The 15,845-nt window shown below is 38.3% G+C and overlaps 1 protein-coding gene and 1 long non-coding RNA gene across 2 annotated transcripts; both read left to right on the top strand.

Annotated features, from left to right (window-relative positions):
• Nucleotides 1-2,856: 2,856 nt before the first annotated feature.
• On the top strand, nucleotides 2,857-7,031 carry LOC149046141 (uncharacterized). Its single transcript, XR_016186757.1, has 3 exons — nucleotides 2,857-2,899; nucleotides 3,484-3,732; nucleotides 6,934-7,031. It is a non-coding gene; the product is annotated as an uncharacterized LOC149046141 (long non-coding RNA).
• Nucleotides 7,032-8,009: 978 nt separating this feature from the next.
• Nucleotides 8,010-11,487, top strand: LOC149046142 (vascular endothelial growth factor receptor 1-like). The gene is made up of 5 exons (XM_089206006.1): nucleotides 8,010-8,153; nucleotides 9,237-9,518; nucleotides 9,952-10,059; nucleotides 10,431-10,458; nucleotides 11,271-11,487. The coding sequence occupies exons 1-5, from the start codon at nucleotides 8,078-8,080 to the stop codon at nucleotides 11,485-11,487; spliced, it is 711 nt and encodes a 236-aa protein (XP_089062132.1). The 5' UTR covers nucleotides 8,010-8,077.
• Nucleotides 11,488-15,845: the final 4,358 nt, after the last annotated feature.

The raw sequence follows: 15,845 nt of genomic DNA on the forward strand, positions 1-15,845 counted from the left end.
TGATTAATGAATATCAACTCTCTTAGCAGTTAATTACTTTTATTTCATTTATTTTTCTGTTCTTGATGTATTTTTTTTTTATTATTCCTTGGCCTTGGCAATTGTGAAAAACGATTAGAACGTAAGTACATGTTTCTCTGTCATTTAAAGCATATCTATTTGCATGGCACCTTCACAGTGCGTATACGTTAACATATTTAACTAAAGTACAGGTGATAAACGAAAGAAAAAGTGCATAGCATTTCTCAATAAACAAATGAATGTTTTGAGAAACAGATGCACGTTTTAATTTTATTTCTTTTATAACTTTTATTCACGTGCCACTTCTGCAATCACTCAGCTGGTAAGTTGAATTTAGTTTATCTCGCGCAATTCTTATTCTTGTTAATCATGCTCAAGACAATTATATTTCCCTTTAGTGCCTAAGATCCTATCTACAGCCGGTCCAAGTATGAATTGTTTACTCTTTTCGGAGTGCATGTCGATTAAGTGTTGTAAAAACAAAGTTAGGTTATCATCACAGCGAAGCAGAACAACGAAAAATCATTGGAGCCTCAATAATCTCATATTCAAAGCAAACATTTGGCATCCAGGACTAGAAAACACACGGGATCACGTGAAATCAAATTTGCTGAGAAGCTGTAGTGCAGGACGAGGCGTAACAAAACTCCGATGTTATCAAGGAGTACTTCTAAAATCCCCATCGAAAATCGCTTTCTCCTACAATAATACAGTTTCAACCAATGGAATTTACGCTGACATCCATGTCATGAATGTGTTTTAAGTCTACTTTTATGCTTTATTTTGAATTTTGAGCTCAACTCGTACTTTCGGTAGATTTTTATTAGTAAAGACTTCCATATCTGGCCCCTCATCATGTGATCTGCTGGTGACAGCTGACGAGGAACATTCGATTTAGCAATGCTAACTTTCTCTACTTCCTGATCGCGACTGAATCTCGTCCAAGACCGCAAACAAAAAAGTTCACGGCGTCTACCATGGGATCGTTATAAGGCCTGACAAACGCAGAACAACAGTAAAACAAAGTTTAACACAAGTAATTCAATGGCTGCACGCATAAAATCAGTCAAACCCTTAACGCGAAACCGGCGTGAACGAGGTTAAACAGAAATTTAGAAATGCAACCTATCCTTGATAATTTTCTCTTAAGTTTCTGGATAATCTTTTTCCAACATCACATCCTTCTCTGGGAAATGTAAATTTAGGCGCTAATGCTCGCTTTCCATGTGTTGAGAAAGTCCTGAAACCTAATTCCTTTCCTAAAAAAAAAAGAGGGGGGGTGGGGTAGAATTTTACGATGAATTGTTATTTCATAACTTAAGCTATGTTATTTAGATCATTAACTGTTCCTCCTTTCTTATCTCATCTTTTCTGTCTAGCCAAATGGGAAGGTAACTATCAATATCATCCGTCCCTATAAATAAAGAACTCTCCTGTGGCTTTATATACGCCACTAACTCTCTGCACCGGCTGACAGTTAGTGATAGCTGTTAATGTTATAATGCTACTATCCAAACGATTTTACTGACGTGGACAGTACTAGTATAAAATCAATACCCAAGTTCTGTAATAAACGATATTTGTTTAATTATCATCAGACATCAGTCAACAAATTCTGTTACATAATTATCGATTTCAATGTAAAATATTGACGTGCTAAACAAACTGGTTGGTTCAAATAAACAAATGAATAGATAAATGGATTAACATCTTTTCAAAATCGTTTTTCTCTTTCACGGCGTTCTTTCCGGACTCATAAGCGGGTGAGTGCGAGGAGTTCAGTTTGTTCGTTAAGCTTATGATGTGTTAGTCAGTATTCCAAGGCTATATTAAGCCACTTACTTACTCACCGAATGTGGATCTTTCTTTTCATGTTCACCTAACATCCTCATCCTAACTGATATAACAGATTGTAAGTAGCCATGCTTGAACTACCATTTATAAACGAATGGATCCAAATAGAGCGATTCAGACAGGATACTCTTTTCTGTTGATCAATGGATGTGTGGACAAAGATGCTGCATAGAAATAAAACTTTAAATTGTTACAAGAATTTAATTTCAACGCTTCAGGCTTCTGCCATATACTGGTGGAACTTTTACAGTAAAGTTAAAAATTAGAAATTGAAAACATTAAAATCCTAGTTTGTTTCTTTTAACATTTTTGCACAGTCATCCATTTGAGCAATAGAAAACAATGTCACTCTCCCTGGCTTATAACATGATAAATCCCTGACAGATGTTGAGACAACACCAATGATGCTTTTAAATGGGGGACTGTAAGCTGGGTGATTTAAAAGCTTCAAGCCATCAATCTTTTTTAATTTGGAAATGTTAGCTCGAAGTCTCCTTGGAAATTAAAAACTGGGGATATAAACGATAATAATTATGTATTTTGGTATCCTTTATGACAAGATGCAGATTAATGCAGCAAAGGAAGTAAACGGCATAAGTAGAGTGATAATATGACATATGACTTTTTGCGCGCAACTTATTGTTTTCAAAGGTTGTATGGCATGGTCATCTTGGAATGGTGGCTGCAAAGAGTGCGCTCGGTACCGGCAAAGAGTCGGTAAGTGACAAGAGGGAATTTTTTAGAATTTGTGACTCGAAAGTGCAATGGCGGGTTTTCGCCATTGTTTTACAACTTCCAAAACTATACAGCATTTATAAGCTTATATTCAATTGGATTCATTCCTATGTATAGATTGCAATGATAATTAGGCAGGAACCCTCAACAGTTATGCCAATGGATGTTTTCTCTACTAAAAATAAAATGACTTAATCTCCAACCGTTTATTACTTTTAAAAGATTATCTGGATAAACTTACTTCTAGAATTTAACTGCTCAAGAACTCGGGAATCACGGCCTTTTAAATGTAAGTGGTTTTATGTATAAGGAGAAAGTTAAAGATTCATTTGTTGGTAGAAAATGCTGCACAGATATCCCTGAACTGTCCTTTTATTAACTTCCAAACTTTTTGTAAAATACACTTTGTTTTTACCAACCGAGTAAGTAATTTAGATTGGCCACCGTAAGTACTTCCCAAGCTGATGTCTCGAGTGTTAGCTCTGACGAAGGGCTAACGGTCGAAATGTCAGCCGAGAAAATCTTTATGGTGGCCAATTTAAATTAAATTAACCCTTAGCTCAAAAGTCGGTCGGTTAACTCTAAATTATCGCCTCAGTTTAAATGCTCTTTAAGCGGCTTCCCTACACCTGAGATACTCTGGACTAAGGATGGGTTGAATCTTGGTAATAACCACATTCTCACGACTAATCAAGAGAGCTATGGAAATCCTGGTCAATAACATGCAGCGCTAAAAAAAGTGAAGGGAAAAATTAATCAGCTTTTCATATTACAGTCACAGGTAAATGTTGACTTACTTTTGTTTCCTTCTGTTGCTCCTCTCATTCTTTAATGTTTTTTCTTTCGAACTGTACTTGTTAATTCTATGCCCAGGTCCTCCTGAAATTAATCCTGAGCTCAAGAATCAGTCCATTGCATATAATTCATCGCTTCCGTTAATTTGCTTTCTGAGCGGTTGCCCTACACCTAAGATACTCTGGACTAAGGATGGGGTGAATCTCGGTAACAACAACACTTACACGATTCGTCAAGCAAGACTTGAAGACTCTGGTCAATACACATGCAGTGCCAAAAACAGCGAAGGGAGCAAAAACTCAACTTTCTGGATCGAAGTGGCGGGAGGTACGGTTCTCATTTGCATATAGAGAGATCTGGAGTCGATAATCAGTTTAAATCTTTACCTCGATGAGAAAAAAAAGTCCATTCCCTGGTACCAAATCAGATTTAAGGGCTTGAAACCACATCAGTTTAAAATTGATTAAAAGTAATGAAAAAAAGAGTTCTCTAACGATGATAACATTTAAAGAGTGAGAACATGACGACTGATGTATAAAATCATGTAAATTAATTTCGTGTTCAGACATATGTAATTAATTTTTGGGCAGTTTAAACCAATTTTTTTAGAGTGTCGAGCAATTTTGACTTTATAGATATCAACACACCATTTTTAGCTCATTCATTCTGGAAGCAATGAATGAGGTATCGTGGTGAAGCGGTTGTTGACGGAAATTGTGGATCTTGAACAGAAGTAGTTTCGCGTGCTACCCCTCCCCACTTAGTGAAAGTCAAAATTAATTTCGATGAAGTTCAGAAACTCACGTGGAAAGAATAATTGTATGGTTTAATAAAAATAATAACTCAGATAACATTTCCGAACCTCTAAAAATGCAACTTGAAACGAGAAGCCGAAATGTCCACACCTAAGGGGACCCATAGCGGGTTCATTTCAACACATTCTGTGACCACGCGAAAGAGCGGAAGAGGATAATCAAATTTTTTCCGAGCTCCAATATTTCGGTCCGGACTTGAGGCTCGCTCGAACAAAAACAGCAATATCTATCCGGTCAGTACAAAATGCAGACTGCAGACCGCAGACCGGGTAAAAAATGCAGACTAGGTACAAAATGCAGACTGCAGATAAAATGCAGACTAACAATTTATACCGTTTTTTCGTCTGATACGTGGTAACATGTCAGCTTACAACTTACCGAGCGTCATGCTTTTCCGCGATCATCTTTCACAATTATTTGCACTATTGTAGAATATTCCTTGCCCGTTTCTTGATCACAATCATTCTTAGTAAAATTTCAATCCTTCATACAATCTTCTCACTTTGCGTGCGTGTTGGTTGGTGGGATGTCTGTACAAAATTTCGCAACTAAATAAGAGTAGATGTAGATATAAATGAGATGTCACCACTGAATATTTAACACGCGCAGTATTCGTGAAACAATGGACAGCTTTGCACATGGTCCGCACGACTCATCTTTTTAGCCGATATGTGTTTATTTCGTTGACAAAAATGCGGACTGAGACCAAAACTGTTCCTTCGACTTAATATATTTTCAACGTTCAAGGGTGTTCATACACCGATCTTCACATAAGTGCCTTATATTGGTATTGGGTTACATGAGAAACCGGCGAATTTTTTTGGGGAAAAGCGTGAATGAGCTGGCCCCCAGTGCCCTTTTGATTTGTCACGGAATCTATTAGAAAAGTTCGTTTAAAATTTTGACTTTTTTTTCTCCTTTTTAAATACCCATGACTAAGGAGTCATGATTTCATGTATATTTTCAAAAGTGGTAAAAGTGTATGCGTCACAGTTTGTCGAAGCGGCTATCAGTGCGTCATTATCTTAGGGCCTGTTTACATGGAGGTGGGAGACCCCAGGTAGGTGAGGTAACCCACCTGGCTGTGGTCGAAAAATAAAACGCGTTTACATGCAATCTTACAACCCCGGGTGCTGGGGTGAGGTTTCTTGAGGTTGTCGACATTAGGGCTCACAATTGGGGAGTTTGAGCATAGGCGTCCCAGGCTCATGTCTCGAGAAAGACGAAAGATTAATTTTCGGACACGTATCTATTTATTCATGAAAGCGTCACACATTCTGTTACGCGGCGTGAGGTTACGCGAGCAATCTTTGACTTAATAAGTTATCAGGAATAATTTGTTATATGGTCCACTTGCAACGCTAAATTCCGAAATGTGAACATTTTACACTCCTTGTGTGTCCGTTGCGGTTTCTGGTGTTTTCTGCCATGAGACGGCTAGGAAATGTACAAAGTTTTAAAATATACGTGTTTCGCTTTAGAGCTTTTTGCCATGAAAGCGACCCCGGCTGGGCGGGTTACTCTACCTTGACACGTTTACATGGCAAATTGTCATCCCAGTTGACAGGGTTACCCTACCTGGCAGACCGGGCAACCCGCCTAGGCGGGTCACCCCACCTATCATGTGAACGTGATCAAGATAAAATAAGAAATTATATGGACAGGCGGGTTACCCCACCCCCATGCAAAGAGGCCCTTAGTATTTATTATTGAAGTTAGATAGCGATTTTTGAAGAAACATCCATGTAAACTTTTCATCGCATTGAAATTTGCAAAATCAGCGACCAAAACTTCGAAGAAACATATGAAAATAATCCCGCTATTACGTAGTTATGAACTTTTGCTACAACGGAAAATTTGAGTGCATAAAATGACGGTTCGACCACAGGTGGCCCAAGCTCACGTCTCGAGAAGAAGTTAACGATTAATTCATGAAAACGTTACGCGTTGTGTGACTCTGTGCTAAGTTACGAGAGGAACCGTTGAAAATTTGAACACGATATAAGGAATAGTATGGGGAACGAAATAAAGTCGAGTTACAACGATAAATATTTCGAAATATGAACATTTTACAGATAAAATCAATAAAACTTACTCACATCCTGTGTGTCCGTTGTAGTTTCTGGCGATTTCTGCCGTGTTAAGCTTGCTTTCCCATCACTGTTATTCCTGTTAACAGGAATAACATTGAATGACCCTGAATGACCCTGAATCGCTTTCTTTGCTGGAGATTTTCGACAGCTTACCAGACACTGAAGTATAAGCTGTTTTTCCAGCCCGACTACAAATTTAAGTTTTCTTGCTTCCAAATTTTTCTTTTAGGCATTGGTGGATATTAAATGGAAATTTCAATACTTTGCTAGATAAGTGTTTTTGACTGAATAATACCCAGTAATTTCTGCTCCCGCTTCCCGCCCTCTCCCTACCCTGTTCTTCCGGGCTCCCGCCCCCCTATCCCCCTCCACAAGATAGGAAATCTTTTAAGAAAATATAATAATGTTTTGATGTCACGTTGGGCTGACTAATACCTTTCAATATCAAAAGAGAAGAAAACCAATTGCAAAATAAACTTGGACTAAAATAGGCTTGGCAATAACATAGTTTGATTTTAATTTGAAACTATTTAATTTAGGGTTGGATAAGGGAGGGGGGAGAGGGGGTTAAAATGGAAAATGCGAACCTTTGTTGAGCTTGGTGATCTTTTTACTTCAAGTCTTTCCCCAGATCACTGAGCCTCCGAAAAGCCAATTTCGTACGGAAGGATACCCTGTAAACCTTAGTTGCGTAGCCTCAGGTATTCCAACACCAACCTTCGTCTGGACTTTTAACAATGGTGACCTGCCTGATGTTTCAGACGATGTTCAAGATATAACAAGAATGACTTCAAAATCAATCTATTCCACCCTGATCAAACGAATCCAGATTTCTCCGACTGCCCAATCTAAGTTTAATTCCGTATATAATATTTCAGGTAATATAGACTGGAAAAATATCTATCTGTTGCCGGGTCGAGTCACTCTTGACACCAGAACGAGAGCCTTTCAATACAAAATCTTAAATCGTATTCTCTACACCAATAAAATCCTATATAAAATGAATTTGGTTCCTTCTCCGATGTGTACCTTTTGTGGAGATCACGAAGAAACTCTTGAGCATCTGCTAATCAGCTGTACCTACACTAAAAACTTTTGGCTTTCGGTTATTTCTTGGTTAAATACTTACAATATGAAAATTGATAAGCTTGATGAGGTAACAATCCTCTTTGGTATTTCCGATAATATCCCTGGGAATTGTTTGTTAAATCACATAATCATTCTTGGAAAATATACCATTTATTCATGTCGTTGTAAAATATCAAGCCGTCTGTATCCTTACTGAAGGCTAAAACATCTGAAACTCGGAAATTTGAATTTTTGATTGCAAAAAAGAATAAAAAAGAATCTATTCATTATAAAAAATGGGAAAACATGTTAGTGTAATTCAATAGATGAGTATCGGGTATTAACAGTTACAGACGCAGTTGTATATACAGTCGTTCTACCAAAAAAGGAATTTGATGTAGATTAGTATTTGTACAAATTAGGCTTATATTATTATATAACCACAACATAAATTAAATCTAGCCGACTGTGAATGTAATGTAATGTAGTATTTCGTAATTAGTGTTAGTGAGTAGCGTAAGCGTTAGTGTAATTAACTCTGTATTTTTTTGTATTACTCTAGTATTTGTGCTTTAAGTGAAAATAAAAAAATGTTAAAAAAAAAAAAAAAAAAAAAATGGTGACCTGCCATCTGGTATCAATCAAACCGATCACGAAGGGGAATCATTCCTAGTTTCGCCAAGTGTCACGAAAGGGATGAATGGGACTTACAAGTGTACAGCAAAAAACAAAGCAAACACAACCAGTTCCTCAGCAACTCTGCGTGTTTATGGTAAGTTCAGTTATAATGATATTGATGATGATGATGATGATGATGATGATAACGACGACGATGATGACGTTGATAATGACGATAATAATGTTGAAGATGAAGAAGAGAAAAAGGGAGAGAAGAAATTAAGACAAAAACATGAACTTGTAAATCCATGGGCAATAGTGACGGAGAAAAGGAATAGCGCGAAGAAAATTTAGGCAAGCTGAGCCCAATTGTAGTAAGGCGGATAGTGAAACGTAAAGCGTTATCCACCAGGACTGTTTAACGAGTCAAACTACTTTCAAACGATGACTGACGAACTTCTGTGAAGAATCATGCGGAATAGAAAGCATGCAGAACAAAAACGCAAAAAGAAAAACAGCGAGTCGGTTTGTACCAGAAATCTCACTCGTTCACTGCGCACACCTGTTCGATTTCCGATATTACCAACTCGTGCGTAAAATATTATACGGACAGACTTTTCATGAAGTATTCTCTATCGATTGAATTGTCATGAGTCCTTGATTCTAATTGCGTTCATGATTTCCACAATTTATCCACGGAAATTTAACCGCGTCAGCTTGAGAAAATGTAGTAAGTCCACTCTCCTCAGAAAGTGATGAAAATGACCTAATGAGGTTGTGGACCTGTAGAATTTAGACAGACGATCATCTACTTGAAATAAGACCTGCTACCATACTGGTGGAAAAGAAAAAAACTTCATGTTGCAGGACTCACTTGCTGCGTCCTGTTGATACAAGGGCGGAGAAAAAAGAACACGAGAAGATGGAACATTATCAAGACCTTGATTTAGAATTTCAGCGGAGGACCTGGGCGTTTGAAATAGTAACCAGGAAATTTAAAACATAAAGGCTTCAAGCTTGTTCTGAAACTCTTTCGAAACTCACTACGAAACACTTTTCTTACTTTTTTTTCCATCTAAAGCAACATATTCGAAGCATTCCCATAAAAGGTCACATTTGACTCGTTTCTTTTCCACGTTTTTGTTTGTTTTGTTTTGTTATATGGAGTGTTTATAATGCAGTTGTATTTTTTAATGAGACACAAGCATTCTAATGAATTGCCCCTTTTCCAATGCAGGAAAAGCCTCTGCTCAAATTGTTCCAGACACAGACATAACAGTCACCAAAGGAGAAACCCTCACATTGACCTGCAAAGTCAACGAAGAAACAATAAGCATAAGGTGGAGAAAAGATGGAGAAACAATAACAGAAAGAGCAATTATAGATACACGATTAGATGAAAAAAAGAGTAAGCTGGCTCTTACTGAATTTGGGGAAGAGGACAATGGCGAATATTCTTGTGAAGCACGTAACAAGCCAGGAACTGTGGCTCGCTCTGTTGTGACAGTAAATGTCAAAGGTAAGTTGTTTAAGCAACCACATATAATTTCAGTAAATAACTATGTAATTACACGTCCGCCTTCTATGTTCCTCAGAAACCTCTTCCAGTGGTTTTTTAGTCTTCTGGAAACTAGAAATTTGAAAGGAATTTGAAAAAACTGTTTCAAAACGAGTTTGAAACAGTAGCAGTATATTATACATATTCTGTAATTCTTTCACCAATCTTTCTCTTTCTATCTACCTGTTTTTTGTAAATTAACATATCTGCGTCTGTTTTTCAAAAGTTTATTCCCGGCCACCCAACGCAAGCAATGAACAACGTCAATTTTTGAACCAAAAAAAAATTAGCTCTCTATTTGGATAATTGGTGATATTAATTTTTATTTTTAATGCCAACCAGAAAATTCCTTTCCTACTAAGCTTCTTCAATTATTATATTTCGGGAAATTCAGAGGCTCCCTCCAGCAGCTCACTGGAGTGGTACTACATTGGGGGACCTTTGGCCGCTGTCGTTTTTCTACTGGCGCTCACTTCATACATTAAAAAACGCCGTGAGACAGGTAAAATGTTACCATACGAAAATAAGATGTCTTCATATGGTAGATTGAGATTGTGGCTTTAATACGTCGGTGTTTGGAGCACGAACGAGCCTTTTTAAGCAGGTCATATTGTGCATTTCCAGCACTGATTTTGAAGGTCCCTTACAGTCCCGCAAAGCCCATTACTAATCAAATTACAAAAAGGTTACAAATTACATGAAAGTAATCACCATGATAACCCACCTTATTCCTTCTCCTGTTGTTTGACAACAGAGTCAAATATAAGTTACACTTGGTTTCTGAGTCGCAAGCTTTAATTTAGTTAATGATGTCATTCTTACTCACAACGAAGCGATTTCTTTCATCTGTCTCCACATATCCTTTGACAATAGTCCCACCTGAGGTGCCGCCTAGGCTGCGGTAAGTGAATTCCCGTTTTAATGCTCAATGTCTGAACGTGTGGTTATTTCCGAAGTTTCTAACTCTTGAATAAGTCTCAGTAGAGTAGTGATAAGCGCCACTGCTGAGTAAATAAGTCTTTTTTTTTTTCTGTTCGGACTGACTATGTTCACCATTAAGAGCACACTGGCCAAAATAAAAGGTTTTTTATTTCGAACCAGCAACAGTTTTCGAAGCCGTTCTTATCAAATGGCAGTCAAATGTTTCCTAACATCCTGTCTGTTTTGGATTCGTTCGTCCTTCACTTGTTTTGACATCTTGTTTAGTATCTTTTTTTTTGTTACCAGTATGCCAGGTTGTGGGTGACGTACTTTTAAAGAAGAAGAGAAGCTTTGACCCTTCGTCACTCTTTGTTACAGAAAATACACTCGGAGTCTTGTAGGCCGATTTATAATAATATTACTCGATGTATCGATTGTAGACAATACTTCGGATGGTTTTAATTAGTATTTCATTTCTCGCGTAGGAGGCACGATATTTATATGACGTAAAATGCCGAAAAACACAGTCGGCGCTAACTTTATTCATTAAAATCTCCTCTCTGGGTCGATGCGTTCAGTAAATTAGTATCTAAATTTCACCTATTTCAATAATTTTTTCATTGGCAAGTGATAATTTTCTGAAGCACCCGGAAATAAAAACGAAAAGAAAAAAATTAAAGTGAAAATATAGAGGATATCTTTACCAAGTTACGTTAAACCAGATTCAAAGAAGGAAAAGATAGATAGGTAACACAGATAGTTAAAGTCTTGTTTTCATCTGCAATTATTCAGTGAAGGGGACGATGAAGTTGAGATGGATCAGCTGAACGTAAACACAGATGGATGGGAGATTGCAGTTGACCGCCTGATCCTTCGCGAGCATATTGGCAGAGGGGCATTCGGTTCAGTGTGGCGAGCGCTACTAGGTCGTTCTCGAGGCAGACCTGGAAATCGCACGGTTGCTGCGAAATGCTTCCTACGTGAGTACTTACCTACAAAGCCTGATTAAACTATCCTTTATTAATTTTTTGAGTAATATATCTTAATAAAGGGCATTCACTTAGAATATGCTTCATTAACGTACTTGATACATAACATGGATAGCTTAAAAACTGTGCGCTGTTAAAATGATTTACCAGCTGGCATGTCAAATTGTTAGCGGATGGTTCCCCGGGGGATCGGTTGTTAAGTCTTTTGTCATACAACGCTACTACCATACAACAGAACACGAATATGATTTGAAGTGTTAGAAGCTGTGGAGAAAAAAGAAAATTTATTGGTTAAATTGCATTCAAGCGAATAAAAGCGGAAAATACCATAATACTGAAAATGTCACTCCGTCGTGTATTTTGTAAAATTGCTCGCTTAGAAACTTTTGATGGGAAATAATGTCATGTGACCTCAAAGAAACCTGGAGAGGGTGAGTCTGGCGCAAAAAGCTCAGAGCCATTTGCCAGTCTAGTGGTGGTAGTATGATCTTCTTCCGCTGGAAAAGCTGAACGTCATAATGCAATAGAACTTGTATGAAGCGGTCACCTTGTAATAAGCGGTCGGTTTTCAAAGTATCGAAACTTTCCTCCTTTGCTTATGGCGCTTTTTATATCAAGCAGGTGTGCTCACCCTTTACTAAGTCCCAACAGCCTATTTTCAATGTTCCTTACCTGTATTGAACGGTCACTAAAGCGGAAGTACTCAAATAAAATTAAGAATAATCTTTCAAGTAAAATTGAATCCAGGTTCATCTCCCGAAATCAATGTTAGTAATATTTTTGAGCGAGGTTGTGTATGTTAAGTGGTCCGTGATGGCATAGAGTGGCGTTTTTAAACTCTTATCAATAGTAGCCCTATTCCGTGGAGCCTATATTAAACGGTCAACCATTTCCCGTGCGTGACCGCTAAATACAGGTGCGACTGTAACAAGCTTATAGAGTCAAACGAATTTAGAATAATTCTGGAAATGCTAAGGAATTATTGTAGTTTTTAGTAAGATAAAAGCAAGGATTATGTACCATATGAACGGTAGGAAACAAGAAGGCGCAAACAGAGCATATCTTTAATAAAAATTGTCTCAAATATCTATTCGACCGACTATTAGGTATTATAACAGGTGCAATTTCAAGGCTTAATTGCGTCTCTACTTTTGTAAGTTGTCTGTAAACAATTGCGCGGTCCAATGAGCTTGCCTAGTTAACAACAATGCTCGAGATGTGCAGCGTTTTCTTAGCAAATAATGTTTTCAACAAGGATGAATCTACTTAAATTTATTAGAAGTTGCGCTGGTAATATAGCACTTAGTATACAAAAATGTTTACCACATAATTGGGTCTCTCTTGACATGCAAAGTTTGTTTGTTTATCTAATTTTTGTGTGGTTTCCCAGCAATCTCCGGAGAGAAAGGAAGGAAGGCCCTGCTGAGAGAGATCGAGTTATTAAAACTCTTTGGAAGGGAGGGCCATGAAAATGTTGTTAAGTTCATTGGTTGTGTTACAGTTGGAGGTAATCAGCTATTTTTATGAATATAATCAGCTAATTCACAGTAACGATAAAAACATATCCGACGTCAACCAGTATTGCTTAGATGGTGTACTAATTCAAGGGTTATTTCCATTTTTTGTCTAATCTAAAGAAATTTACTTCGCACTGTATGTAGGCCATTTTACTTGGAAGATTTAAGCTCTAAAATTTACACGCTAATTGTGATAATAGTTTTAACTTACGATGGGAAGTCTCTGTCTATTTATCTGCCATCCCTATTTTCCTGCCTTTCTGTTTATCTGTCTGTCTGTCCATCTCTCTGTAGTCTGGGAGCAAATGTGGTCCCGTGTGAAGTTCGTGCTGAAAGCAAGCACCTAGTGTAACAGTCTGGGAGCAAATGTCATAAAATAAGGTCCCGTGTGAAGTTCGTGCTGAAAGCAAGCACCTAGTGTAAAAGTGTTCATTAGGTCCTACTAAACATGAAAAGTTTTGGTGCCAGCTTTGCCACTTGGTCAGACGGCTTTTAAGGGGGGGGTTAAATTCTGACCCATGAAATCCAGCGTGAAAACGAGGCTAAAACACATAATTCCTCATAACTTTGTTAATAACAGACAAAAATACACCAGACTTGCTCACATGATTGGGCATGATCCTCCCTGTTGGTTTATGCTAATTTACATAGGTCACGTGACCTTACGCATGAAAGCGAAATGAAAGTGCAAAGCTGGCACCAAAACTTTTCATGTTTAGTAGGTCCTAATGAACACTTTTACACTAGGTGCTTGCTTTCAGCACGAACTTCACACGGGACCACATTTGCTCCCAGACTATAAAAGTGTTCATTAGGACCTACTAAACATGAAAAGTTTTGGTGCCAGCTTTGCAACTTGCTCAGACGGCTTTTAAGGGGGGTTAAATTCTGATCCATGAAATCTAGCATGGAAACGAGGCTAAAACACATAATTCCTCATAACTTTGTTAATAACAGACGAAAATACACCAGACTTGCTCACATGATTGGGCATGATCCTCCCTGTTGGTTTATGTTAATTAACATAGGTCACGTGAACTTACGCATGAAAGCGAGGCTGAAACACATAATTTACTATAAATTTGTCAAAAAAAATCCTTATCATGCCAAACTTGCTCACCTTAGTCAGTTAGACATCTTGCATCGATTGGTGCCACTTTGTAGTGTCACGTGACCCCATACATGGAAACGAGGCTGGATATATCTGGTAGCATCGTGTAGGATGGCATTTGTCCTGCCAAATGTATTAACAACTACTTGGCAGATACATATCTGGTTATCCGATTTCAGATATAAAAACTTCAACTAATCATTGTCCTATGGCCCATAGCACAGGGACAAGACGGATAAAGCAAATACTGCGGAGGCTCCATTTGAGAATTTATCTTGTACACATAATCAATAATTTTGCCAACTTATGATACTGGTTCCATGTATTCATTTTCGCGTGTATATTGGAACAAGGGCAGAAAATGAAAATAGCGACCACTGCTGTTCTATATATACAGTCATGAAAGTCTTACTGAATATCTATATACATTGTTCTGTTGTCCATTCCTATGGAATTTCCTGTTCGACTTCGTCTTCATCATACTCATCATCACTTTCAGCATACTCGTTCTGGCAATCTTCAAAGCACAGAAAGAGATCAGTACAGACAAGTCCGGCTTTTTGACACTGACAACGGTTGTTAGAGCAACGGGACTTGGCGCACTTGCATCGGACAAGCTGTATAATTGCCTCTGGAGCTTGTGGAAGATTTTTCATGACTGGTACCCACTTTCCATCTTCATCTTGCCATCCATAGCCTTCTGGTGAGGGCAACACTGGGTTTGCTACATGATCGTTGTTCCAAACAAGAAGCTGGTAGTGCGCTCTCAGTATGGCTTGATGGAGAGCAGTTTGTGTGGGCGGCAACCTCTCAGACTCAGCTTGATTTTTCTTAAAGAGGGACCATCTGAGGGCTTTGATAGTTTTGATGTCTGTCTTTAGTTGGTACATCCGACAAACCAGCTGTTCCACTCCACTTCTTGTGCCGTCATCTGGCTGTTCCCCACAACCGAGGTTAGCAAGAGCTTGCAAGATAGGAGTGCTGGTGTTATCAAACTCATCCTAACAAATGGCTTTTCCCTTTCCAGAGAAACTCCCAGTAACATCTGCTCCGGTCAACGCATGAAATGCTGACAGCGCAGCCGTCTTAGTGGGCCCAAGGGCGTCTGCGATTGACTTCAAGTTGATAACTCTACGACTACTGCCGGTTCCAGTAACAAAGCAAGGGTTGGAGCACAAATCTGGATACCGTCGGAGAGCCAAAACAAGAATATCAGTGTCAGGAGAATATATAGATAGTTGGGTAGCACCTTGAGCAGAGGCATCCAGAGCATGTAAAATAATCTTCGTGTCGGCTTCTTCTTGTGTAATTCGTAAATGCCTGACGTCTCTATGCGTTGCCACACATTCCGTTCCCCATGCCACAACGACTTGTCTCCCATTGCGAAATAGGATTGTAGAAATCGCTCATAATAAAGTCATATAAGCCACACGAAATACATTATCATTGCAGCTTTTTAGCTTTTATTTTTTTCATTCAAATGCTATACATACAGCATTAATATGCATTACCATGAGTCAACGTTATTGTCCTGGATGATGTGTTCACCTCTGGCGTGTTTTGCAATCCAGCCTCATTTCCATGTATGGGGTCACGTGACACTACAAAGTAGCACCAATCGATGCAAGATGTCTAACTGACTAAGGTGAGCAAGTTTAGCATGATAAGGATTTTTTTTGACAAATTTATAGTAAATTATGTGTTTCAGCCTCGCTTTCATGCGTAAGGTCACGTGACCTATGTAAATTAG

The sequence above is a fragment of the Pocillopora damicornis genome, chromosome 5 (assembly GCF_964200805.1).
Source record: "Pocillopora damicornis chromosome 5, jaPocDami1.2, whole genome shotgun sequence".
Taxonomy (NCBI): Eukaryota; Metazoa; Cnidaria; class Anthozoa; order Scleractinia; family Pocilloporidae; genus Pocillopora; species Pocillopora damicornis.